This window comes from Tachysurus fulvidraco, chromosome 24, assembly GCF_022655615.1.
Source record: "Tachysurus fulvidraco isolate hzauxx_2018 chromosome 24, HZAU_PFXX_2.0, whole genome shotgun sequence".
Lineage (NCBI taxonomy): Eukaryota > Metazoa > Chordata > Actinopteri > Siluriformes > Bagridae > Tachysurus > Tachysurus fulvidraco.
The window spans coordinates 1163400-1188970 of record NC_062541.1 but is presented as its reverse complement, the minus strand read 5'-3'; the positions used below and the strand labels follow the sequence as shown (position 1 = coordinate 1188970).

Below are 25571 nucleotides of genomic sequence, written 5' to 3'. Positions count from 1 at the left end.
GTGTCCTGAGACTGTAGTGTAAGTGTCAGGATGAGGAGACAGTGGAGGCTCCTTTTAACACTCAGCTCTTAGTAGTTCAGGGCTTTGTGACAGAAGGACAGGGGGACAGAAGGACAGGGGGACAGGGGGACACTTTATTTCATGTGTTTCCTATAATGAATGGCTTGTTATTGGATGTTTAACAGTAGGGGATTTTGGCCTATTTTCGCTCTGCATGCAGAGTTTGGAGCTTTTCTCTGCATCTGTAGGATGTTTGTGCAGAACTCTCTGTGCAGGATTTTAGTTGGATGTTTGTCCCATTTTGCCCCATCAGTGTGTGTTCGTGACCCCACACCTCACTGCCATGTTTGAGTCAGATTCCAACTGGAATTGTTGTGTTTATTGTTTTTGTGATAGCACAGAAATCCGTATCTCTGACTTCAGTTACAGCCGTGTAGAAGTTTCCTGTGTTAGTGATTGTTAGGGGGACACGGTGGCTTAGTGGTTAGTATGTTCACCTCACACCTCCAGGGTTGGGGGTTCGATTCCCACCTCCGCCTCATGTGTGTGGAGTTTTCATGTTCTCCCCGTGCCTCGGGGGTTTCCTCCGGGTACTCCGGTTTCCTCCCCCGGTCCAAAGACATGCATGGTAGGTTGATTGGCATCTCTGGAAAATTGTCCGTAGTGTGTGAGTGAATGAGAGTGTGTGTGTGCCCTGTGATGGGTTGGCACTCCGTCCAGGGTGTATCCTGCCTCGATGCCCGATGGCGCCTGAGATAGACACAGGCTCCCCGTGACCCGAGAAGTTCGGATAAGCGGTAGGAAATGAATGAATGAGAGTCTGAGTTAATTGATTGTTTTTTTATTTGTATTTGAGGTCCGTGTTTGAGTGAGTGTGTAAGATGGACATTTGGGCCACATTCTGAAAAATAAGATGTAAGACGTCAGATGTTTTGTAGCCAAATTTACTCCTCCTTTATTCTGTGTTTGTGTGTGTGTGTGTGTGTGTGTGTGTGTGTGCGCACTAAGTCTTTACTCGATTTAGGGCCAGATTTTACTCTCTCTCTTCCAGACAAAGTCTCTTGTTCACAAATACAGGACACAGGCAGCTCAGCGACAACTGGACCAGATTATCTTTTATTTAAAATCACACACACACTCACTCACTCACACACACACACACACACACACACACACACACACACACACACACACACACACACACACACACACACACACACACACAAGCTCCTCCCTCTCTCTCTCTCCCTCTCTCACACACACTCAAACTCTTTTTCATTTTTAGTCTCAGTGCACTGCTGTGTTTGTATTTGTGGACACTGAGAGAGGACGAGAGACTGTCAATCAGAGACCGACAGAGAGAGATAGAGTGTGGACTCTGCACCACTGTGTGTAGCAATTTGACCACAGAGGACGATTTACTGGACATACCTTATAAACTGTGTGAGTGTGTGTGAGTGTGTGTGTGTGTGTGTGTGTGTGTGTGTGTGTGTGGAGAATGATGGAGGCATCAGACGTTCACGAGGAAGTGAAGGAGAAGAAGAAGATCCACTTCGCCGTTCCCTCTACAGCCCCGACCCAGCTTGACCCCCGCCAGGTGGAGATGGTGGGTGACCAAACACACACACACACACACACACACACACACACACACACACACACACACACACACACACAAACACACACACAGATTATTTAACTTAACTTTTTTTTTATTTAACAAATTTGTTTGTTTTTAAAGTAGCAGTTTAGAAGTTCTGTTAGACATTAATGATAGCGAGTGTGTGTGTGTTTGTGTGTGTGTGTGTGTGTGTGTTTGTGTACAGTGATCAGTAATCTCTGATTGGACAGTTAACTATCAGCTTGTGTAAACACTGGATTCCTATGTGTGTGTAAACTAGTTGTGTTTGGTGTGTAGCAGTTTACCACACACTCTCTCACACACACACACACACACACACACACACACACACACACACACACACACACACACACACACACACACACACAGTCTTGTGCAGTTTAGTGTGTATCGTCTTTAACACACACACACACACAGTGTAGAGATTTTTGCTGAGCTGTATTTCCTCACACGTCTCTCTGGACTTGTTTATTTAACACTTGCTGTATTTACATGGCTGAACTTAACACAGCAAGTGTGAACAAATACCAAGTAAAAACTCCCAGCAAACATAATTTCACTCTAACTTTAAAGCGAACGCAATGTGAGGATCTCGGTGAGGTTTCTTCATCGACCAGATGTTGACGGCGTGTTTGTGATGTAACAGCGGCTCTCATTTCACAGTGCATTAGTGCAAATCTCACCCTGACTCTGCTGGCTGCTGATTGGTCGGTCGCTGGGATGAGTGTTGTGACATCCATAGCCACAATGAAGAATTTCCTCAAACTGTATAAACCACATAAACGATTAAAAACAAGTCTCTGTCTGATACACATGTCACGCTCGGCACAGAAAAGAGGAGGAAGAGGAGGAAGAGGAGGAAGAGGTGTAACTCGACATGTAATTGCATTCGTGTCATGTTAATGTGCTAGCTTTGGACGTGATACACTGTGATTACTGCTGCCTAAGAACTAAATAAAACAACAGGAGCAATCAACACACACACACACACACACACACACACACACACACACACACACACACAAACTACATGAGACAAGTAACTTTCACCTGCTGTTTCATGCTTAGTTTTGTGTGTGTGTGTGTGTGTGTGTGTGTGTGTGTGTGTAGGCCAGGCTGTCCTGTGCTGTTTTAATTTTAGTCTCTGTATAAAGTGGGTCAGGTTGGAATGAGGACAGCGACACTCTCAGCAGAGCAAAGAAAATATTCTCTCTGGAGTTTCTAATTAACTCTCCATCCTGATTATAATGATTCTACATCACACACACACACACACACACACACACACACACACACACACACACACACACACACACACACACACACACACACACAACACAAACATACTGTAGACACGATACACACACTACATAATATACTACACACACTGCAGACACGCACATTATATACAGACTATATACATTCTATACACCCCACCCCACCCCACAATGAAAGGAAAACTGTGTGTGTGTGTGCGTGCGTGCATGTGTGTGTGTATGTGTGTGTGTGTGAGTGAGAGAGAGAGAGTTTTGTATGGAATTCTGGGTAAAGCAGAAGTAAACAGAAGTGTATATAGAGCTTGATAAGCTCCGCCCACTAACCTCATATCCACATTATACACCTGATTTATACAAAACACACACAGGTGAAGGTGAGAAACTGAAAGAAACTGTCAGGCTGCAGCTTCTCATCACACACACACTTCTGTATGGCAGTAAACATCAGCACACAGCTACAATAAACACATGATGTTCTGAGTCACTGAATCATTTAGATCGGAGCTCGAATCGGTGACTCTTTTGGTTCTGAGAGAGATTCATGTTTTTGTGGTCAGTGTGTAATTCAGTTCAGTTCAAATGACTTATCGATAAATAACTTAAATTCAGGACCTTATTTCCAAGGAGTCCTCACGCTTCACGTGTCTTTACGTTCTGACACGTAAACTCCATGGGCGTGGCCTAATATTCTAATTAGTACACCTCTAAAACTCCGTCTGATACGGGATGCTATAAAGATGTTTGTAAACCAACTCTGATTTCAGTGAAATATTGTGAAAGTGTGTGTGTGTGTGTGTGTGTGTGTGTGTGTGTGTGTGTGTGTGTGTGTGTGTGTGTGTGTGTGTGTGTGTGTGTGAGAGATCATAATAAATACAGAGCTGTAGCTGGAGGGTTTCTGGGTCAGGTCAGTGTGAGACTTCTCCCTGAGGATCAGACCCAATTAGACACAAACTCTGTCCTTAAGTGATGAAACGACAAATTAGAAATGGGACAGATTTTATTCTGATCACTTCCTGAATAAATCTCAGTAGAACGCAGATCAGAAGCTGGAATGAGATCATTAGTAATCTGTGCTTTGTCTCAGGACATCCTTGTGGAAATGTTCTACGAGGAAACGACAACTTCGTTTCATTCTGAACTCGTAAACGCTGACGAATCTCAGTCACAGGATTAGAGTTAAACTGTTAGCCGATGATCTCATGTGCGTGTTTATTTCCAGCTGGTAAGTAAGTAACATTAATAGAAATGTAGCAGCCAAAGCTAGCGTACTTGCTATCGAGCCAAAACTACGCACAATATCCACATTGTACACAATATTCATGCCTACGATTATTAAATAGAACCTAAAAACCATCGGCTGAAATGTTTATGTATTTATCTACAGAATATTTATACTACATAGGAACAAAACCCCACACATTACATCACTGCTGTTTTGTTCTGGTTGTTAAAATAGAAATGTAAGAGTAGAAGAAGTTCAGTCTCAGAGACAGGTACATGTGTCCAGATCAGCAATTTAATAAGCACATACAGTATATCTGCTCCTTATTATTATTATTATTATTATTATTATTATTATTATTATTATTGTTTTTTATTGTTAATGGTTTTTGTTATTATTATTATATTTGTTTTTATTATTATTATTATTATTATTATTATTATTGTTTTTTATTGTTAATGGTTTTTGTTATTATTATTGTATTTGTTTTTATTATTATTATTATTATTATTATTATTGTTGTTGTTGTTGTTGTTTTTATTATTATTGTAGATATACTTGTTGTAATTATTATAGTTCTTGTGTGTCCTCATTACAGACAGGATGTTGTGTGAAACTATTGGTTTATTTTGTGTTGTTGTAGATCCGCAGACGGAGGCCGACGCCCGCCACACTGTTTAGAGTAGCTGACCAGCCGTGTGCAGAGGACGACTACAGCACAGGGCAGGTGAGGGGATTAAACCACACTCACTACACTGATCTGTCCCATAATGCACTGCTGCTCAGACTACAGCACAGGGCAGGTGAGGGGATTAAACCACACTCACTACACTGACCTGTCCCATAATGCACTGCTGCTCAGACTACAGCACAGGGCAGGTGAGGGGATTAAACCACACTCACTACACTGATCTGTCCCATAATGCACTGCTGCTCAGACTACAGCACAGGGCAGGTGAGGGGATTAAACCACACTCACTACACTGATCTGTCCCATAATGCACTGCTGCTCAGACTACAGCACACTTACAAATAGTGAAACAGACAAATAGCCTCAAATCTATAGTTACTGGAAGGTTTTATATATTTATTTATTTATGAGCTGTAGTTTATAGTTGAGACCATCAGTGTGTGTGTTTGAGACTGAGCCTGAGACTGATACAGACTGAGTGTCTGATGCTCCTCTCTGATTCCCCATAAATGATGATGACGTGACATACGGCTAAGTACAGTGACTCATACTCAGAATTTGTTCTCTGAATTTAACCCATCCAAAATGCACACACACACAGCAGTGAACACACACACACAGCAGTGAACACACACACACCGTGAACACACACACACACAGCAGTGAACACACACACACAGCAGTGAACACACACACACACCGTGAACACACACACACACACAGCAGTGAACACACACACACACACCGTGAACACACACACACACACACAGCAGTGAACACACTCACAGCAGTGAACACACACACTGTGAACACACCCAGAGCAGTGGGCAGCCATTTATGCTGCGGCACCCGGGGAGCAGTTGGGGGGGGTCAGTGCCTTGCTCAAGGGCACCTCAGTCGTGGTATTGCCGGCCCGAGACTCGAACCTACAACCTTAGGATTAGGAGTCAGAGACTCTAACCAGTAGGTCACGACTTCACAAGAAGATGATGATGATGATGAGAGAATAATAGTGATAACAATATTAGTGATCAGAGAGATGTGGGGGAGGAACTTCATGAAGGAGCTTCACTTTCCCTAAATGCACAATATAAATCATGATGATGATGATGATGATGATGCTGATATTTAAACACACTCACTGGGGCTTAAACAAACACAGCAGATTAAATGTGAAGTTGTTGTGTTTCAGTGGGTCGTGGGTGAGAACGGAGTCCTGAGACCAAAACATCTCAATCCCAACGTCTACCAGCCTCCTTCACTGAAAGGTGTGTGTGTGTGTGTGTGTGTGTGTGTGTGTGTGAGTGTGTGTGTGTGTCTTTCAACAAATGTTGTACTGATTGTAGTGTTTACAAACCCCATTAACACACACACACACACACACACATCAATTATGCTCTCCATTTTTACTGTTGGATGTGTAGGATTAGTGGCAGCGACAGCTGTGATGGTTGTGTCCCTGTGCTGGATTGTACAGGATTATGACAAAGACACACACACACACACACACATGCACACTTCCCACTTGGACCCCATGTTCATGTTCACTTAAACACACAGCACTGAAGACACTTCAGTGACCCCTGGGCGTAGGGTTGCCACCTTCAATACAGAAAAATAAGGGACGCCTGCCGCAGCAGGGGCCACACCCCTCAGGGCCACGATGACCACAGTCCCGATGGCGTGTCAGTGGTGTTATATCATAACTTAAAACGTGTATTCAGAAAAATATTAAGATCGATACCAATGGACATTATAATAAGATCTGCTAATAATAAAAAATAAGATCTGCTTATAATAAAAATCTGCTACTGAAATCCGTGTGAACAGATGCACTCAGTCTCTCACTATCACAACTTAAGTGGCCATATTGAATACACAGCTATGACAATAATAAATATACACCAACAAAGTGTGAATGAGAACACAAAAAATAAGCTTTTGGAGGAACTTGTGAGATGTGAACCATATTTTATTAACTTATTATTAAATAAACAGATCCATAACTTAGTCATTATAACCAGCAAACTTGCAAAAGATCTTCCATGAACATCATGAACATAATAACATCAGTGGATCAGTGAATATTCCACATAACCAGTGGATGCTGGGATGCTTAAGATGTGGCTGATGATGGACAGCATGTTAGGCAGGTTAGCTCCTTGAAAGAGAGCCACACAGTCACATCTGGCAACCACATCTGTGGACTTCCATTCATCCTCTGCACTGTCTCTGAGCCCCCTCAGAATGCTATTTGCTGTGGTGCATTCATCATAAAGTCCATCCACACGCTCTTTGGATAAGGTTCAGCTTATTAATGATCCTCTCAGTGTCGCTGAAGGAAACTTTCAGAGCTGGAGGGGGGGGGGGGAGATCTGGAGATGCCATTGTTTCATATGGATTTTCTGTCACTCTGACTCTGTCAAAAGAAACGGCGAGCCCTCCTCTGACTCTGAGTCACGGCCCGTAACCCTAAAACAAACCAATCAAACCAACGATGGCAGCGAGTATTACCCAATCAGGGGCAGAATAGGACGCGTCTCCACACAATGCGGGTGGGGTGATGTGCATGGGATGCTGTATAATGTGGACTTATGTAAAATACGGGACAAATCACGTCCCGTATTGATTTGATAGCGTGTCTCTAGCGTGTGGGCGTGTCTCAGCAACTAGTGGTGTCACTTTTGTAGGAGTGTCTCAGCAACTAGTGATGATGTCACTTGTGGGTGTGTCTCAGCAACTGGTGATGATGTCACTTTTGAAAAATGTGTATCAGTGAGGTGTGTCTGTGCAGTGTGTGTCTGTGTCTGTGCAGTGTGTGTTTGTGTCTGTGCAGTGTGTGTTTGTGTCTGTGCAGTGTGTGTTTGTGTCTGTGCAGTGTGTGTTTGTGTCTGTGCAGTGTGTGTCTGTGTCTGTGCAGTGTGTGTCTGTGTCTGTGCAGTGTGTGTCTGTGTCTGTGCAGTGTGTCTGTGTCTGTGCAGTGTGTGTCTGTGTCTGTGCAGTGTGTGTTTGTGTCTGTGCAGTGTGTGTTTGTGTCTGTGCAGTGTGTGTTTGTGTCTGTGCAGTGTGTGTCTGTGCAGTGTGTGTCTGTGCAGTGTGTGTCTGTGCAGTGTGTGTCTGTGCAGTGTGTGTTTGTGTCTGTGCAGTGTGTGTTTGTGTCTGTGCAGTGTGTGTCTGTGCAGTGTGTGTCTGTGCAGTGTGTGTCTGTGCAGTGTGTGTCTGTGCAGTGTGTGTTTGTGTCTGTGCAGTGTGTGTCTGTGCAGTGTGTGTCTGTGCAGTGTGTGTTTGTGTCTGTGCAGTGTGTGTCTGTGCAGTGTGTGTTTGTGTCTGTGCAGTGTGTGTCTGTGTCTGTGCAGTGTGTGTTTGTGTCTGTGCAGTGTGTGTCTGTGTCTGTGCAGTGTGTGTCTGTGTCTGTGCAGTGTGTGTCTGTGCAGTGTGTGTCTGTGTCTGTGCAGTGAGTGTGTGTGTCTGTGCAGTGTGTGTCTGTGCAGTGTGTGTCTGTGCAGTGTGTGTTTGTGTCTGTGCAGTGTGTGTCTGTGTCTGTGCAGTGAGTGTGTGTGTCTGTGCAGTGTGTGTCTGTGCAGTGTGTGTCTGTGCAGTGTGTGTTTGTGTCTGTGCAGTGTGTGTTTGTGTCTGTGCAGTGTGTGTGTGTGTGTCTGTGCAGTGTGTGTGTGTGTCTGTGCAGTGTGTGTGTCTGTGCAGTGTGTGTGTGTCTGTGCAGTGTGTGTTTGTGTCTGTGCAGTGTGTGTCTGTGTCTGTGCAGTGAGTGTGTGTGTCTGTGCAGTGTGTGTGTGCAGTGTGTGTCTGTGCAGTGTGTGTGTGTGTCTGTGCAGTGTGTGTTTGTGTCTGTGCAGTGTGTGTCTGTGTCTGTGCAGTGTGTGTTTGTGTCTGTGCAGTGTGTGTGTGTCTGTGCAGTGTGTGTCTGTGTCTGTGCAGTGTGTGTGTGCAGTGTGTGTTAGAGTTGACGTGTGCCCTGAGAGTTGATGCGTCTCAGTAACAAAAGATCCAATGATTCAAGCATTGATTCACTAAATGTGAGACTGAATCTCAGACGTGATGTAAATGATTCACTGATTCACATCATAAACAGAATCAGGCTCAGAGTTCTGAAGTTATAACTGTGTAACATTCCATCTCACTGTCATTTACTCCCTTTATGACTGTTTCCCTGTTTACCTGCTGTCTGTATGAGTGTGTGTGTGTGTGTGTGTGTGTGTGTGTGTGTGTGTGTGTGTGTGTATGTGTGTGTGTGTATGTGTGTGTGTGTGTGTGTGTGTATGTGTGTGTGTGTGTGTGTGTGTGTGTGTGTGTATGTGTGTGTGTATGTGTGTGTGTGTGTGTGTATGTGTGTTTGTTTGTGTGTATGTGTGTGTGTGTGTTTGTTTGTGTATGTGTGTTTGCCTGTGTGTATGTGTGTGTTTGTTTGTTTGTGTGTGTGACTGTGTATGTGTGTGTGTGTGTGCTTGTGTTTCTCTATCATATAAACTAGCACTTCCCTTACTGTATATATATCGAGTTTCCCTAAATCCCTGTTTTTGCCCGTGTCCCCCTGTCCATCCATTCGTCTGTGTGTGTGTGTGTGTAGCTGTACAGCAGATGGCTGAGGCTCACATGCAGAAGTTGGGTGTGTATCCTCACATGGAGGAGGACAGAGAGGATGAAGAGCGAGAATTAAGGTGTACTACTGGTAAACTCACACACACACATTTATTTATGAGGATGATGTGATTAATATTAACATGGCACTGGGACTGTGCAGCATGCTTCATGTTGGATTGTTATTTTCACTCGTGTGTGTGTGTGTGTGTGTGTGTGTGTGTGTGTGTGTGTGTGTGTGTGTGTGTGTGTGTGTGTGTGTGTGTGATGCACATACTGCACTTTAAATCAGTTTATAAGTGAAACACGATGGTCATTAAAACACGTTAATAACACACTGATAATGAAGGATAAAAATCTGTCTGGTTTTGTTCTACTCAGATTCACAGACGGAGACGAGCTCCAGAGACGAGACGAGTAAAGCACCAAGTAGTGACAGGACTGAGGAGGAAGAGGAGGAAGAGGAAGAAGAGGAAGAAGAGGAAGTAAAACAAAAGGAAAAAGAAGATGAAAGGGCAGATGATGAGAAAGAAACAGTGACGGATGAATAAAAAAATCAAAAGAGAGAGATGATGGAACTTCAGAATCGATCAGCTGGAGAAACAGAGATGTGTGTGTGTATGTGTGTGAGTGTGTGTATGTATATATGTGTGTGTATATGTGTGTGCGTGTGTTCTCATTAGACTTCTCCTGACTCCTCCCAGTTCTGTTTATTCCATACACACACACACACACACACACACACACACACACACACACACACACACACACACACACTGAAGACATCGTCATAGATTGAATTCAAATAAATAATAACAATATTTGTTGATGTTTTATTTTATTCTTTTAATTATTTTTGAATATAAAACAAAAAGTTACTAAATAAATAGACAATAAAGTATGATTGTGTGTGTTTGTGTACTAACTCTGATATTGTGTGTATAAGTCTTATTGTAACATCATTCACAATACGTTACAGATTTAACCACACACACACACACACACACACACACACACACACACACACACACACACACACACACACACACACACACACACACAGAGAGAGTATGGTCAGTAACTCAGCACTAGCTCACTGCTAAACACTGAGGTGTGTTTCCTACTTCAGCTCACAGAGTACAGATGTGACATCATTCAGAAATCTTCCTCCGTAAATCAAATAAAGAAAAAAAATTCATGTGATAAAAAGGTTTAGAAGCAAACTGAGCAATGAGGTGGTGAGAGAATGAGGTGTAATAACACAACAACAGCAGCAGAGGGCGCCAAGTCATGTCAAGCTTTTATGGTCATTTACACCATATATATGTGACACAGTGACATGACACAACGTACGAACGAAGCTACAGAGAACAACACAGAGATAATGACTGAAGTGAGTTAGTCCTAGACACATACAGTGTATCTGTACAACCTGGTGTACACAGTGTGAGACACAAGACAGTGTGAGACAAAAGACAGTCAGGACAAAGAGTGCAGGACAAAAGACAGTCAGGACAAAAGTCAGTCTATGTTGCATGTGCAGAAACACTGGTATTGTAATGTATTGTGCAAAACCACAAATAACTGTGAAGAAAATGTGAGAGCAAAGTGTAAAGAGCGGAAACTGTGTAAAGAGTTTGTTATGATGGGGCTGTAGATATGGATGTAAACTGGTAGAGTGTGTAATTGGTGTAGGTGTATACGCATGTGTCTGTCTATGTGTGTGTGTGTGTGTGTGTGTGTCTGTGTGTGTGTGTCTATGTTTGTGTTTGTGTGTGTGTGTCTGTGTGTGTCTGTGTGCGTGTCTGTGTGTGTGTGTGTGTATTGTGCTCGGTACAGTTTAGTTCAGTTATTAAGGAGTCTGATGGTTTGTGGAAACTGTTACACAGTCTGGTCGTAAGGTCCGAATGCTTCTGTACCTTTTTCCGGATGGCAGAAGTGTGTGTGAGGGGTGTGTGGTGTGTGTGAGGGGTGACGAGTGTACGTGAGGGGTGTGTGAGGGGTGTGTGTGAGGTCCACAATGCTGTTGGCTTGGATCCACGGATGCAGCATGTTGTGTAAATGTCTATGACAGAAGGAAGAGAGGTATCATGTATAGAAGGAGTCTCCAGTGTCAGTGATAAAGCTAGAACTTCTTCAGGACAGAAGAGTTTACACTGTAAAAAAGCTGTGCTTGTTTCTTTACTGAGAATAAGGAGAGGTTATAAAGTGGTTATAACAGAAAAGAGAACAGGAACTCACTCATTGCACAGACATTTAATGTGAAAGTAAAACAGACTGCTCTGGTGTGAGAGGACTGTGGGTTGTGCTGTTAGCTGAAAATAATCACGTCAGGGTGAACACAGTGTCTCCACTTTATCACATCATTCTGTGGGTGATTATCATCTGATAACAGCAGCACACAGTCTTGTATTCTGCATTAAAGCTGAAAAATGTAACTGTTGGCGTTTTATAAAAGACAAGCAGCTACACCAACAACTTCACTTCCTCTTTTCACACGTCCTCTGTTTTTGACATTATTTATATGCATCAAGTGATATGTGGTTTCTCAGAAAACCGTGTTTGTGTGTGTGTGTGTGTGTGTGTGTAAGAGAGAGAGAGACAGAGAGAGAGAGAGACAGAGAGAGACAGAGAGAGATAGTGAGACAGAAAGATAGAGAGAGAGAAGAGAGAGAGAGAGAGATAGTGAGACAGAGAGAAATAGTGAGACATAGAAAGACAGAGAGAGAGAGAGAGAGAGAGAGACAGTGAGAGAGAGGGAGAGAGAGAGAGACAGACAGACAGACAGACAGACAGACAGACAGACACACACACACACACACACACACACACACACACACACACACACACACACACACACACACACACACTGAGCTCAGATGTGAGGAAACTCCTGACCTTTAACACTCTTCCTGATAAACAGATGCTGGAATCTTTGAGGTTTCTTTAGAGCAGATTCAGGATTTTTTACAGGATGTTTATTCCATATAAAAGATGGTTCGGTGATGATTATTATTATTATTATTATTATTATTATTATTATTATTATTATTGTTGTTGTTGTTGTTGTTGTTGTTGTTGTTGTTGTTATTATTATTATTATTATTATTAGATATTTCTGTTTATATACTTTTTGATTTTTACTGTTCAGGTTGACTATTAATGTGATGGAAAGATTTATTTTCCCAGCCATGTTTCATGTTTATGTTTCATGTTTAGCTGGGCTCAGGAGAAGAACTGGACTGTTGCCCAGTGGTCCAAAGTCCTCTTTTCAGATGGGAGCAAGTTTTGTGTTTCATTTGGAAACCAAGGTCCTAGAGTCTGGAGGAAAGATGGAGAAGCTCATAGCCCAAGTTGCTTAAAGTCCAGCGTTAAGTTTCCACAGTCTGTGATGATGTGGTGTACAGTGTCACCTGCTGCTGTTGGTCCACTGGGTTTTTTATTAAACCCAAAGTCACTGCTCACGTTTACCAAGAACTTTTAGAACACTTCATGCTTCCTTCTGCTGAGCAGCTTTTTAAACATACTGATGTCATTTTCCAGCAGGATTTGGCACCTGCTCACATTCCAAAAGCACCAAAACTTGTTAAGTCACCGTGGTGTTGGTGTGTTTGACTGACCAGTAAACTCACCAGACCTGAACACCATACAGGATCTATGGGATATTGTCGAGGAACATGAGGAACAAGAGACCAAACAATGCAGATGATCTGAAGGCCACAGTTAAAGAGACCTGGGCTTCCACACCACCTCAGCGGTGCCACAGACTGATCACCTCCATGCTGAACTGAGGCAGTGATTAAAGCACAAGGAGCCCCAGTATTCAGTACATATACAGTCTTCTTCTTCTTCTTATTTCATCTTTTCCCTTCAGGGGTTGCCACAGCGAATCGTCTCTCTCCACCTCCCTATCTTCTGCATCCTCAACACTTGCACCCACTAGCTTCATATCCTCATTAATTACATCCATATATCTCCTCTTTGGCCTTTCTTTTTGCCTCCTGCCTGGCAGCTCCATGTCCAACATTCTCCTTCCAATATACTTACTCTGTCCCCCAAACGTCCAACATGAGCGGTCCCTCTGATGTACTCGTCCCTAATCCTGTCCAATCTTGTCACTCCCAAAGAGAACCTCAACATCTTCAGCTCGGCTACCTCTAGCTCTGACTCCTGTCTCATCTTCAGTGACACTGTCTCTAAACCATACAGCATGGCCGGTCTCACCACCATCCTGTACACCTTCCCCTTGATTCTCTCTGATATTTTCCTATCACACAGAACTCCTGACACCTTTCTCCACCCACTCCAACCTGCCTGCACTCGCTTCTTTACCTCTTTCCCACTCTCTCCATTACTCTGGACTGTTGACCCCAAGTACGTAAACTCCTGTAGCTTCTTCACCTCTTCACCCTGTAACCTATTCAGTACATATACAGTAAATGACCAAAATCATCACGGTTACAAGAACCAAAGACTTAAACTACTTCATTCTGTGTGTTACTGATTTTTTTATATAATACACAAGTTTCACTATTTGTGTTTAATTACTGAAATAAATAAACTTTTCCACAACATTCTAATTTACTGAGATGCACCTGTAAGTTTTTAATGCCACAACCCAAATATAACATCCCTGGTTTTTAGTTGAACTACTTACAGATTATTATTATTATTATTATTATTATTATTATTATTATTATTATTATTATTATTATTATTATTATTATTATTTAATATTCATATTCGCTGCATGTTTTTCCCTGAAGAAGTTCCGAAACTGACCAATCAACGAAGCTCTCGTGACTTGGGTTAACCAGCCAATCGTTGCCCAAGAGGAAGAAAGACCAGCAAATCGCAGCGCAGGAGGCGGGGTTTGTTTGGAACTAGCTCGAGCGGCTAACGCGGAGAAAATAATGGCTTTGTTTAGCTAATTCGGTGAGTGTGATTCTGTCTAAAATGACTTACTTGTTAAAGGGAGACATTCTGAACAGATTTATAAATAAATTAGCTGATGTCTTGTGAACATTAACAGAGTTCGTTAGTTGATAGATTTACCTCAGAAAGGCGAGTTATTTATTCAGCTCGCGCGACCGGCGCACAATCTCAGATATATACATCATCGATACCGGAAGTGATATCGCGGTTTCGGTATATACATTGATGACGTTTTCAGGTTCGGTTATTTACTTTCAGTTTATTAAACATCATTGTTGTTTACTTATTATGTTATTATTTTAAGGTTTAATTTAGTTTAATCTCATTAAGATGCGCATTAAATACTGAAAGGTGTTGAAGAGATAACGGTATTGATTCAGGCAAAGTGCACTAGGGTTAAGTTTGTACCCCAGATAGTGAACAGTTTGGGATTAATTTCAGTAATTTACTTTACACAAAGTCACATATACGTGAGTGTGATGTCTGATGTCTGATCTTCATTTGTGTTGGATTTTCATCAACAGTGGATGATTTATGCAAATCAGGCTTTATTACAGCTCATTAAATATTCATGTTCAAATTTGCGTTTTTCTGATTTTTGAAAACTTTGTCATTTGAGTTGAGAATGTCTCACTTTATTTAATTATTATTATGTAGTGAATTCATCTGTGTGTGTGAGAGTGTGTGTGTGTGTGTGTGTGAGAGAGAGAGAGAGAGAGAGAGAGAGTATGTGTGTGTGAGAGAGAGAGTGTGTGTGTGAGTGAGAGTGTGTGTGTGAGTGAGAGTGTGTGTGTGAGTGAGAGTGTGTGTGTGAGTGAGAGTGTGTGTGTGAGAGTGTGTGTGTGTGAGAGAGAGAGTATGTGTGTGTGAGAGAGAGAGAGTATGTGTGTGTGAGTGTGTGTGTGTGTGTGTGTGTGTGTGTGTGTGTGTGTGTACAGTCTGAGTCACTCTGTGGCTTTCCTGTGAGATATTTGTGTGTGTGTTTGTTGTATTGAGTTTTAATCCCATCACACTAAAGTCATGTTGTAGATTCAGTTCAATTCCACGTGAATAATATAAATAATCAGTGACTTCCTCGTGCACTCAGAGTGAACTAACAGCTGTGCAGTGGGTCATTTGGTGTAGTTTCACTTCAGGTTTGTTCTCTCTGGTCAGTGCTCTTACGTACATCCTGTTAGACATACAGTATAAACCTACAAACAGAAATGTGGCAGTCTGCTTCATAAAGAACACAGAAATCATAGGACCTGGATTTTATGTAATCTCTCACCTGAGTTCTTTTTGTGGGGTTCGTGTGTGTCGCTCCGTGTGAGTGGGGCCGTGTGAGTGGGGCCGTGTGTGTCGCTGCGTGTGAGTGGGGCCGTGTGTGTCGCTGCGTGTGAGTGGGGCCGTGTGTGTCGCTGCGTGTGAGTGGGGCCGTGTGTGTCGCTGCGTGTGAGTGGGGCCGTGTGTGTCGCTGCGTGTGAGTGGGGCCGTGTGTGTCGCTGCGTGTGAGTGGGGCCGTGTGTGTCGCTGCGTGTGAGTGGGGCCGTGTGAGTAGGGCCGTGTGAGTGGGGCCGTGTGAGTGGGGCCGTGTGAGTAGGGCCGTGTGAGTGGGGCCGTGTGTGTCGCTCCGTGTGAGTGGGGCCGTGTGTGTCGCTCCGTGTGAGTGGGGCCGTGTGTGTCGCTGCGTGTGAGTGGGGCCGTGTGTGTCGCTGCGTGTGAGTGGGGCCGTGTGTGTCGCTGCGTGTGAGTGGGGCCGTGTGTGTCGCTGCGTGTGAGTGGGGCCGTGTGTGTCTCTCCGTGTGAGTGGGGCCGTGTGTGTCGCTGCGTGTGAGTGGGGCCGTGTGTGTCGCTGCGTGTGAGTGGGGCCGTGTGTGTCGCTGCGTGTGAGTGGGGCCGTGTGTGTCGCTGCGTGTGAGTGGGGCCGTGTGTGTCGCTGCGTGTGAGTGGGGCCGTGTGTGTCGCTCCGTGTGCGTGGGGCCGGTGATGTGGTAGCTCAGTGGTTAAGGTGTTGGACTATTGATCGGAAGGTTGTGAGTTCGATTCCTAGGTCCACCAGGCAGCCACTGACCCAAATCCCACCGAGGGCCACCAAACTGTCACTCCTGGGCCCCTGAGCAAGGCCCTTAACCCTCAATTGCTCAGCTGTATAAACGAGATATAAATGTAAGTCGCTCTAGATAAGAGCGTCTGCTAAATATCATAAACGTAAATGTATGGGGGGTTGGGGGGTTGGGGCCGTTTGTGTGTCGCCCTGTATATGTGTGTGTGTCGCCCTGTATGTGTGTGTGTGTCGCCCTGTGTGTGTGTGTCGCCCTGTGTGTGTGTCGATCTGTATGTGTGTATGGCGCTCTGTCTGTGTGTGTGTCGCTCTGTGTGTGTGTGTCGCTCTGTGTGTGTGTGTCGCTCTGTGTGTGTGTGTTGCTCTGTGTGTGTGTGTGTGTGTGTGTTGCTCTGTGTGTGTGTCCAATAAGCAAGGCCCTTAACCCTCAGTTGCTCAGCTGTATAAAAATGAGATGAAATGGATAAAGGCGTCTGCTAAATAATGTAAATGTATGTGTGTTGCTCTGTGTGTGTGTGTTGCTCTGTGTGTGTGTTGCTCTGTGTGTGTGTGTCGCTCTGTGTATATGTGTGTGTGTGTGTCGCTGTGTGTGTCTGTCACTACTGTGTCATTTGTGGTTAGGAACAAAGAGCAGTTGAAGAGAGAAGTGTAGCATGTGAGTGATTTACTTAAACAGATGTGTGGGATTAGTGTGAAATCTCCGTCCATCACCAGAACAACACCACATTCTGTGTAAACTACACAAACTACACAAACTACACAAACTACACAAACATCTGAAAAACAACCTTTTTTTATTTGAGTTTCTGAATGATAAGAAATGACCATTTAATCCTTACTTCTCTGTTTATGCACCAGTTCACGCTGGAAATGAACACAATGAGACAACACAGTGTGGTCAAAGGGGTGGAGTTCAGAGCTAAGGTGTGGGTGTGGTTTAGAGTAGTGTTGGGGGAGTTGTATAAATCAGTTGTAGAAATTGAAATATAAATGTAAGTCACTCTGGATGGTGTGTCGGCTTTAAATGGAAATGTATTTGATGTGATTTTGTCATGTGAAATTGTAATTGAATTGATTTTGTAATTTTTCCCAGAATTCCATTCGGTTTTGTTGCTTATTGTCGCTGTGAGGAATGCCGAGCGGTGTGGAGTACGGAGAGTTGGGGGAGAGTCTGCCTGCCATCTCCACTCTCAACTCCTTCTCACAGGTAACCACATCCCTGAGCACCACATTTATACACGTTTATGTTCTGTAAAGCTGCTTTGAGACAATGTCTATTGTAAAAAGCGCTATACAAATAAACTTGAATTGAATTGAATTGAATACACCATCACCATGACCGTCATCTCCACCTCCATCACTGTCATCTCCATCACTATCATTTCCATCACCATCACCGTCATCTCCACCTCCATCAATGTCATATCGTTCACTATCATTTCCATCACCATCACCTTCATCTCCACCTCCATCACCGTCATCTCCATCACTATCACCGTCATCTCCACCTCCATCACCGTCATCTCCATCACTATCATTTCCATCACCATCACCTTCATCTCCACCTCCATCACCGTCATCTCCATCACTATCATTTCCATCACCATGACCGTCATCTCCACCACCATCACCATCATGTCTAAATGTTTTAGCAGGATTGATCAGGTCAAGGCGAGAAGCTTTTACTGTCATTACACCATATATAACTGTTACAGTACACAGTGACATGACACAACGATTCTCCAGGATCGGGGAGCTACATAACACACACACAGAGCGATACATAAAGTGTATCTGTGTAACCTGGTGTACACAGTGTGAGACAAGACAGACAAGACAGTGCAGGACAAAAGACAGTGCAGGACAAAAAGTTACAAGACAATAAACAGAAACAGCACCAGTGTAAATACTGTGTTACACGTGCAGTAATATTACACGTGCAGTAATACTGTAATAAACACAGTGTTATAGCAGCAGTTACATCTGATAATGTAAATTTTGTGCAAAACAGAAAACGACTGAAATGTGAGACAGGATGTGCAAAGAGCAAAAAGTGTGTAATAAACAGCATGTAAACAGGTTGATGGATGTATATTAGATGTGTGTATTTAGTGTAGGTCTGTGCAGTCCATACAGGCGATGTGTGTGTGTGTGTGTGTGTGTGTGTGTGTGTGTGTGTGTGTGTGTGTGTGTGTGTTGTGCTCAGTACAGTTCAGTTATTAAGGAGTCTGATGGCTTGTGGGAAGAAACTGTTACACAGTCTGGTCATGAGGCCCGAATGCTTCGGTAACTTTTTCCAGACAGCAGGAGGGTGAAGTGTGTGTGTGAGGGGTGTGTGGGGTGAAGAGTGTGTGTGAGGGGCGTGTGGGGTGAAGAGAGTGTGTGAGGGGGTGTGGGGTGAAGAGTGTGTGGGGTGAAAAGTGTGTTTGGTGAAGAGTGTGTGTGAGGGTGTGTGTGGTCATCCACAATGTTGTATATGGTGTACATGTCCATGATAGAGGGAAGAGAGACTCCAAAGATCTTCTCAGATGTCTCATTTAGCTGATGACATTTATCCTAATATTGGAGGAATTGTGTCTGTGTGTTCGTGTGTGTGTCTGTGTGTGTGTGTCTGTGTGTGTGTGTCTGTGTGTGTTTTATTGTTGCAGGCATCTCTGTCACACTCGAGTCATTACCTCCCTCTGCCCCCTACTGAGAGGAGAAGCATCTCAGACGTCCGTCGCACCTTTTGCCTCTTTGTGACCTTTGACCTCCTCTTTGTGTCTCTACTATGGATCATCGAGCTGAATGTGAGTCGTATAACATTTCAGCACTAAACACCACTATAACTCCACATGGTACATATTTATTTATTTGTGTGATAATAAACACTAATTCCTGTAAATCTCTCTCTCTCTCTCTCTCTCTCTCTCTCTCTGTGTGTGTGTGTGTGTGTGTGTGTGTGTGTGTGTGTGTGTGTGTGTGTGTGTGTGTTAGATCAATAAGAGTATTTGGCTGAATCTGGAGAAGGAAGTCGTTCGCTACGATTTCAGATCCTCCTTCTTCGATATATTTGTAAGTAGCTTTATAGAGAAGTTATAAACATTTATTAGTGTTTTATTAGAAGTGACACCACTGTAGTTTACGCTGCAGCTCTGCAGCTCCACTGTAGTTTAAAAGATGATGTAAACCGATGATCTGTGGATCCCATGTGGAAAATTACACAACGTGTGTGTGTGTGTGTGTGTGTGTGTGTGTGTGTGTGTGTGTGTGTGTGTGTGTGTGTGTGTGTGTTGTTTCAGCTGCTGGGGGTTTTCAGGTTTTTGTGTTTACAGATTGCTTATGCTGCTTTCAAACTGAGACACTGGTGGGTCATTGCGGTAAGACAAACACACAAAAATATACTTTTGCACACACGCACACACACACACACACACACACACACACACACACACACACACACACACACACACACACACACACACACACACAATTCCAGCATTTCACAGATGCCCTTATCCAAAGTGACTTACATTATCAATTTTTTTATTATTTTAATTGGGGCTCAGGGGCCCAACAGTGGCAGCTTGGTGGACCTGGGATAAAACTCACAGCCTTCCAATTGGTAGCCCAGCACCTTAACCACTAGGATACCACACACCCCATACATACATATACACACATACACATACATACATACACATACACACATACACATACACATACATACATATACACACATACATACACATACACACATACACATACACATACATACACATACACACATACATACACATACACACATACATACATACACATACACACATACACATACATACATATACACACATACATACACATACACACATACACATACATACACATACACACATACATACACATACACACATACACATACATACACATACACACATACATACACATACACACATACACATACACACATACACACATACATACACATACACACATACATACATACACATACACACATACACATACACACATACACATACATACATACACATATACACATACATACACATACACACATACATACATACACACATACACATACATACATACACACATACACATACACACATACACATACATACATATACACACATACATACATACATACAGATACATACATACACATACATACATACATACATACACATACACACATACATACATACATACATACACATACACATACATACATATACATACATACATAAACATACACATACATACATATACACACATACACATACATACACATACACATACACATACATACATACTCATACACATACATACATATACACACATACACATACACACATACATATACACACATACACATACACATACATACATACATATACACACATACACAAATACATATACACACATACTGTACATACTTTCATACATACACACACATACACATACACATATACACACACATACATATACACACACATACATATATACACGTACATTATTAGGTTTAGGGGGCAAATACTTTTTCACACAGGGCCATGTAGGTTTGGATTTAGTTTTCCCTTAATAATAAAAACCTTCATTTAAAAACTGCATGTTGTGTTTATTGTGTTATCTCTGACTAATATTTACATTTGTTTGATGATCTGAAACATTAAACATGCAAAAAAAAGAAAAATCCGGAAGGGGCCAACACTTTTTCACACTGTACACACACACGCACGCACGCACGCACGCACGCACGCACGCACGCACGCACGCACGCACGCACGCACGCACACACATACACACACACATTAGTATATACTAATATCTTGTGTTTGTTTTTTCTGTCTATAGATCACAACTCTGGTGACGAGCGCCTTCCTTATTGTTAAAGTCATTCTTTCAGATGTAAGTCCTGTGTGTGTGTGTGTGTGTGTGTGTGTGTGTGTGTGTGTGTGTGTGTGTGTGTGTGTGTGTGTGTGATTTATTATAGCAGTTATGAGACCCACATATTTATTCTTATCATGTCTGACCCAGTCTCTCTCTCTCTCTCTCTCTCTCTCTCTCTCTCTCTCTCTCTCTCTCTCTCTCCCTCCCTCCCTCTCTCCCTCTCCCCCCTCCTCTCTGTCTCTCCCCCCCATAGTTATTTACAGAGAATGCTTTTGGTTATGTTCTCCCCATCACCTCCTTTATCATGGCCTGGCTGGAAACCTGGTTCCTCGACTTCAAGGTGCTCACTCAGGAAGCAGAGGATGAGAGAGGTGAGATGAGAGAAAGAGCGAAAGAGAGAGCGAGCGAGAGAGAGAGAGAGAGAATGAGAGAGAGGGGCCTGTGCTTGGTAACAGGAGTGAGGGTGAGGGTTGGTGCCTCACTTCTTGTTCTCAGTGAGTAGTGAGGTGGAAGTGTGTGTGTGTGTGTGTGTGTGTGTGTGTGTGTGTGTGTGTGTGTGTGTGTGTGTGTGTGAGAATGTTAGGTCATGTTTTTAAAAATATCTGACAAGTTTGGTGTCACTACATAAAAGTGCTGCTGATCTCCACATCTTTTTCATTGAGTGAATTTGTTTGGCAAACTGTAATTGGACAAACTGCTCCACGTGATGAAGCATCTAGCGGGCTTGTCTCAGTGCTCACTCTTTACTGCACACTCGCTTCACCGCACCACACTCATCAAACTCTCTGAGTAAACACCGTTACCACGGTAACCCCATTATCTGTCACCATGCACAGGCCTTGTCTTTATACTGTGTGTTAAATGTAAGGCAGAGTGTGTGGCGTTTAATAACCTGACCTCGTCCCATTTCTCGGCCTCCGTGTGTTCACTCTGTAAGGATTAGACGCGTCAGCCACTCGTTCCGCCGTGCCGAAGAACACGCTGAAGGCTGAAATCCACTTAAACAGCTTTCATCCTGCATCCAGAAGGTCCTCCATCATCACAGACGATCGGCTCATCTAGCATACTAACTAACGTCTCACCTAACTAACTGCGTGTCACAGCGCCCCCTAGCTGCCCCCTCACCTGTGCATGTAGGCATGTGCCCTTCTTCCACTTGATTATATATCACTCTGTCACACTGTGTGTTAGAGAGAAAGAGAGAGAGAGACTGAAAGACAGTGAGAAAGGGGGATGCAGACAGACAGACAGGCAGACAGAGAGACAGGCAGACAGACAGACGGGCAGACAGTAAGACAGAGAGACAGGCAGACAGTAAGACAGAGAGACACACGTGTGTATGGTTCAGTCCTGATCTGTGATTAAACACCAAACTCTCGGCACATGCGTACGTGTAAACGTGTAAAAACTGCCCGAGTAACTCGATCCTGACTAACAGTAACCACGTCCTCATTAATATTTATTCCTGAGAGGAAGTGGGTGGGGTCTGCGTTAACGCCAACGTTACTGATGTCATCAGCTGGCGAGGACGAGAGAAAGAAGACGGAGACACACTTCATGTATAACACACTGTATTTATTCTGTAAAGTTTATAATATTATTATTATTTATAACCAACACCTCTAATAAGAGAACCTTTATTTATTTATTAACACTATAAGGAACCCAGATAATGGTGTTAATTCACTCATCTGCACGTTAATGTATCTGGAGTTCACTTTTTATAAATCTGTCTTTATTAGATTATTAATTAATAAAGGATAAAATATGAATTATATATAAACGTCTGTGTGTGTGTCTGCAGGTGTGTGTGTGCATCTGCGTGCGTGTGTGTGTGTGTGTGTGTGTATGTGTGTGTGTGCGTGTCTGTGTGTGACTGCATGCATGTGTGTGTCTGCATGCATGTGTGTGTCTGCCTGCGTGTGTGTCTGCCTGCGTGTGTGTGTGTGCGTCTGCGTGTGTGTGTGCGTCTGCGTGTGTGTGTGCATCTGCGTGTGTGTGTGTGTGTCTGCGTGAATAGTTGACTTTATAAAGGTCTCTATGATGTAATAAAATCTTTCCCTGCATGTCAGTGTTTGGTGTTTATTCAGACCTGTTTACACTTTGGCTCTTCACACACACACTTTAGTTATTTGACACAGATCTGATTTTTAGACCCATCAGTTGCATGAGCTCATTATTTACTTCCTTCTTTACTTCTGTAATGTTTCCATGGTTGTTGGTGTACATCATGTCACTGAGTGTGTGTGTGCGGTCAGTCAGTACACGAGTCGGCAGTACTGAGGGTTGGTGTAAGAATCGTGACGATTGTAAATCATCCATTAGCTCCTCAATCACACTGAGGACACTGAGACGTCTCTGTGGGGGTCAAACGTCTCATAAAACACGTGTTTACTGATCAAATCTCCAACTGAACGTCACTGAACCTCTGACAGCACAGTGGAGTCAGTGTGTGTGTGTGTGTGTGTGTGTGTGTGTGTGTGTGTGAGATGAGTGTCCAGCCCATGCCTCGCTCAGCACTGATAACACAGAGGAAGCTTTGATTATCATCACGTCAGCAGTGATGCAGTAATGAGTCACTGAACTGAGAAAAGAGGAGCGTAGGAGTCATGAAACAGAGGGTGCATTCACACACACACACACACACACACACACACACACACACACACACACACACACACACACACACACACACACATAAACAAATGCAGACACACAAACATACACACACATACACACACACATACACACACAAACAAATGCAGACACACAAACATACACACACATACACACACACACATACACACAGACACACACAAATGCACACACACATACACATGCAGACACACACACATGCACGCAGACACACACACACGCACACACATGCACACACACACACACACATACACACACACACATATACATACACACACACACACACATACACACACAGAAACACAAATGCACACACGCACACACACACAGAGCTTGAGTGATACATAAGCATATGTATAAGTTGGTTATTTATTTACTTCTCGGTTGTCTCTGTTGTGTCTACACTATTTGTGTTATACAAGATTTAATGTTTATAGCTGTTTTATTACACATCTCATTATTACACATCTCATTATTACCACTTTATTACACATATACAGTAATTACCGAGGTCACAAATGATGTGCTGCATGAGCAAGACACATAAACACGTGTGTGATGATTAGTAAGTCATTAAATATTAAAATGTTAAAAATTGTGTGTGTGTGTGTGTGTGTGTGTGTGTGTGTAGCATACCTGGCGGCAGTGAACGCAGCGTGTGAAAGCGGTCGTCTGTTTTACCCCCGTGCCGTCTCAGATGGACAGTTTTACTCCCCACCAGAGTCACTTGCAGGTATGTCATCACTTCCTGTCCCAGCTGATACACTTCCTGTAGAAAAACCAGCAAAGGTACAGTCTTAAAATGACCAGGAGCCCTAAAAGTGTTGTCAGAATGAGCTCCAGGTAGATCCACCTTAGGAAGAGAGAACTGTTACTGAGCACATTCACATTAATAATAATAATAATAATAATAATAATAATAATAATAATAATAATAATAATAATACTTTTTTTATGTTTTATACATAATTACATTTACAAATGTTTTCAATATTAATATATTGATAAAAATCATTTCAATTATTTGTTGCTTTAGTTTCAGTGAACTTCATGTCTAATTTAAATTTCTTTCCTTTTTTTCTTTTTTAGTTTTGTTCATATGATATAATACAGCTGTAATTTTGAAGATGACTAGTGCTGTGTGTGTGTGTGTGTGTGTGTGTGTGTGTGTGTGTGTATCAGGTTCTGATGAAGATCTTGATGAAGAAGGTCTGGGCAGAAGAGCAGTGACTGCACAGGTGTGTGTGTGTGTGTGTGTGTGTGTGTGTGTGTGTGTGTGTGTGTGTGTGTGTGTGTGTGTTTCTCTATATATTATTCTGTACTCGTGTCTTTAATCTCAGTAAGATTGATTACTTTTATTGTGATTATGTCCTATAATAAAGTCATTAATATAAATAATAATTATATTGTCAGTGACATGGTTTCTGTTTGCTGTGAATCAAATGAGTCAAAGCTTACAGAGTCACATTAAATGATTCACTGAATCATTACAGACTTACAGTTGCTTTGTTAAATGAACACTTGTACTCACTTGTGTGTCTGTGTGTGTGTGTGTGTGTGTGTGGTTGTGTGTGTGTGTGTGTGGTTGTGTGTTTGTGTTTCTGTGTGTGTGCATTTGT

At 42.9% G+C, this 25571-nt stretch overlaps 2 protein-coding genes and 1 long non-coding RNA gene across 5 annotated transcripts in view; 2 read left to right on the top strand and 1 right to left on the bottom strand.

Annotated features, from left to right (window-relative positions):
* Positions 1 to 1317: 1317 nt before the first annotated feature.
* ppp1r1b (protein phosphatase 1, regulatory (inhibitor) subunit 1B) lies at positions 1318 to 9991 on the top strand. 2 transcript variants are annotated; one of them, XM_047807834.1, is made up of 5 exons: positions 1318 to 1606; positions 4785 to 4868; positions 6025 to 6100; positions 9418 to 9508; positions 9810 to 9924. In XM_047807834.1, the coding sequence occupies exons 1-5, from the start codon at positions 1499 to 1501 to the stop codon at positions 9847 to 9849; spliced, it is 399 nt and encodes a 132-aa protein (XP_047663790.1). In that variant the 5' UTR covers positions 1318 to 1498; the 3' UTR covers positions 9850 to 9924. The 2 variants fall into 2 exon arrangements, with proteins under 2 accessions (XP_047663790.1, XP_047663788.1); XM_047807832.1 differs by having other exon boundaries at positions 1328 to 1606; positions 9418 to 9519; positions 9810 to 9991.
* Positions 9992 to 10075: 84 nt separating this feature from the next.
* Positions 10076 to 10821, bottom strand: LOC125140142. The gene is made up of 2 exons (XR_007139384.1): positions 10415 to 10821; positions 10076 to 10204 (listed from the first exon to the last, which is right to left on the bottom strand). It is a non-coding gene; the product is annotated as an uncharacterized LOC125140142 (long non-coding RNA).
* A 3396-nt stretch (positions 10822 to 14217) lies between these two features.
* The window catches only part of stard3 (StAR-related lipid transfer (START) domain containing 3), a 17063-nt gene continuing 5709 nt past the window's right edge, over positions 14218 to 25571 (top strand). The window contains exons 1-9 of one of the 2 annotated variants that reach the window (XM_047807820.1): positions 14218 to 14363; positions 17501 to 17614; positions 19056 to 19196; positions 19384 to 19461; positions 19689 to 19766; positions 21262 to 21315; positions 21551 to 21668; positions 24584 to 24685; positions 25135 to 25190. In XM_047807820.1, coding sequence (XP_047663776.1) covers positions 17540 to 17614; positions 19056 to 19196; positions 19384 to 19461; positions 19689 to 19766; positions 21262 to 21315; positions 21551 to 21668; positions 24584 to 24685; positions 25135 to 25190 — 702 coding nt within the window. In that variant the 5' untranslated portion in view covers positions 14218 to 14363; positions 17501 to 17539. The other variant, XM_027157369.2, reaches the window with a different exon arrangement.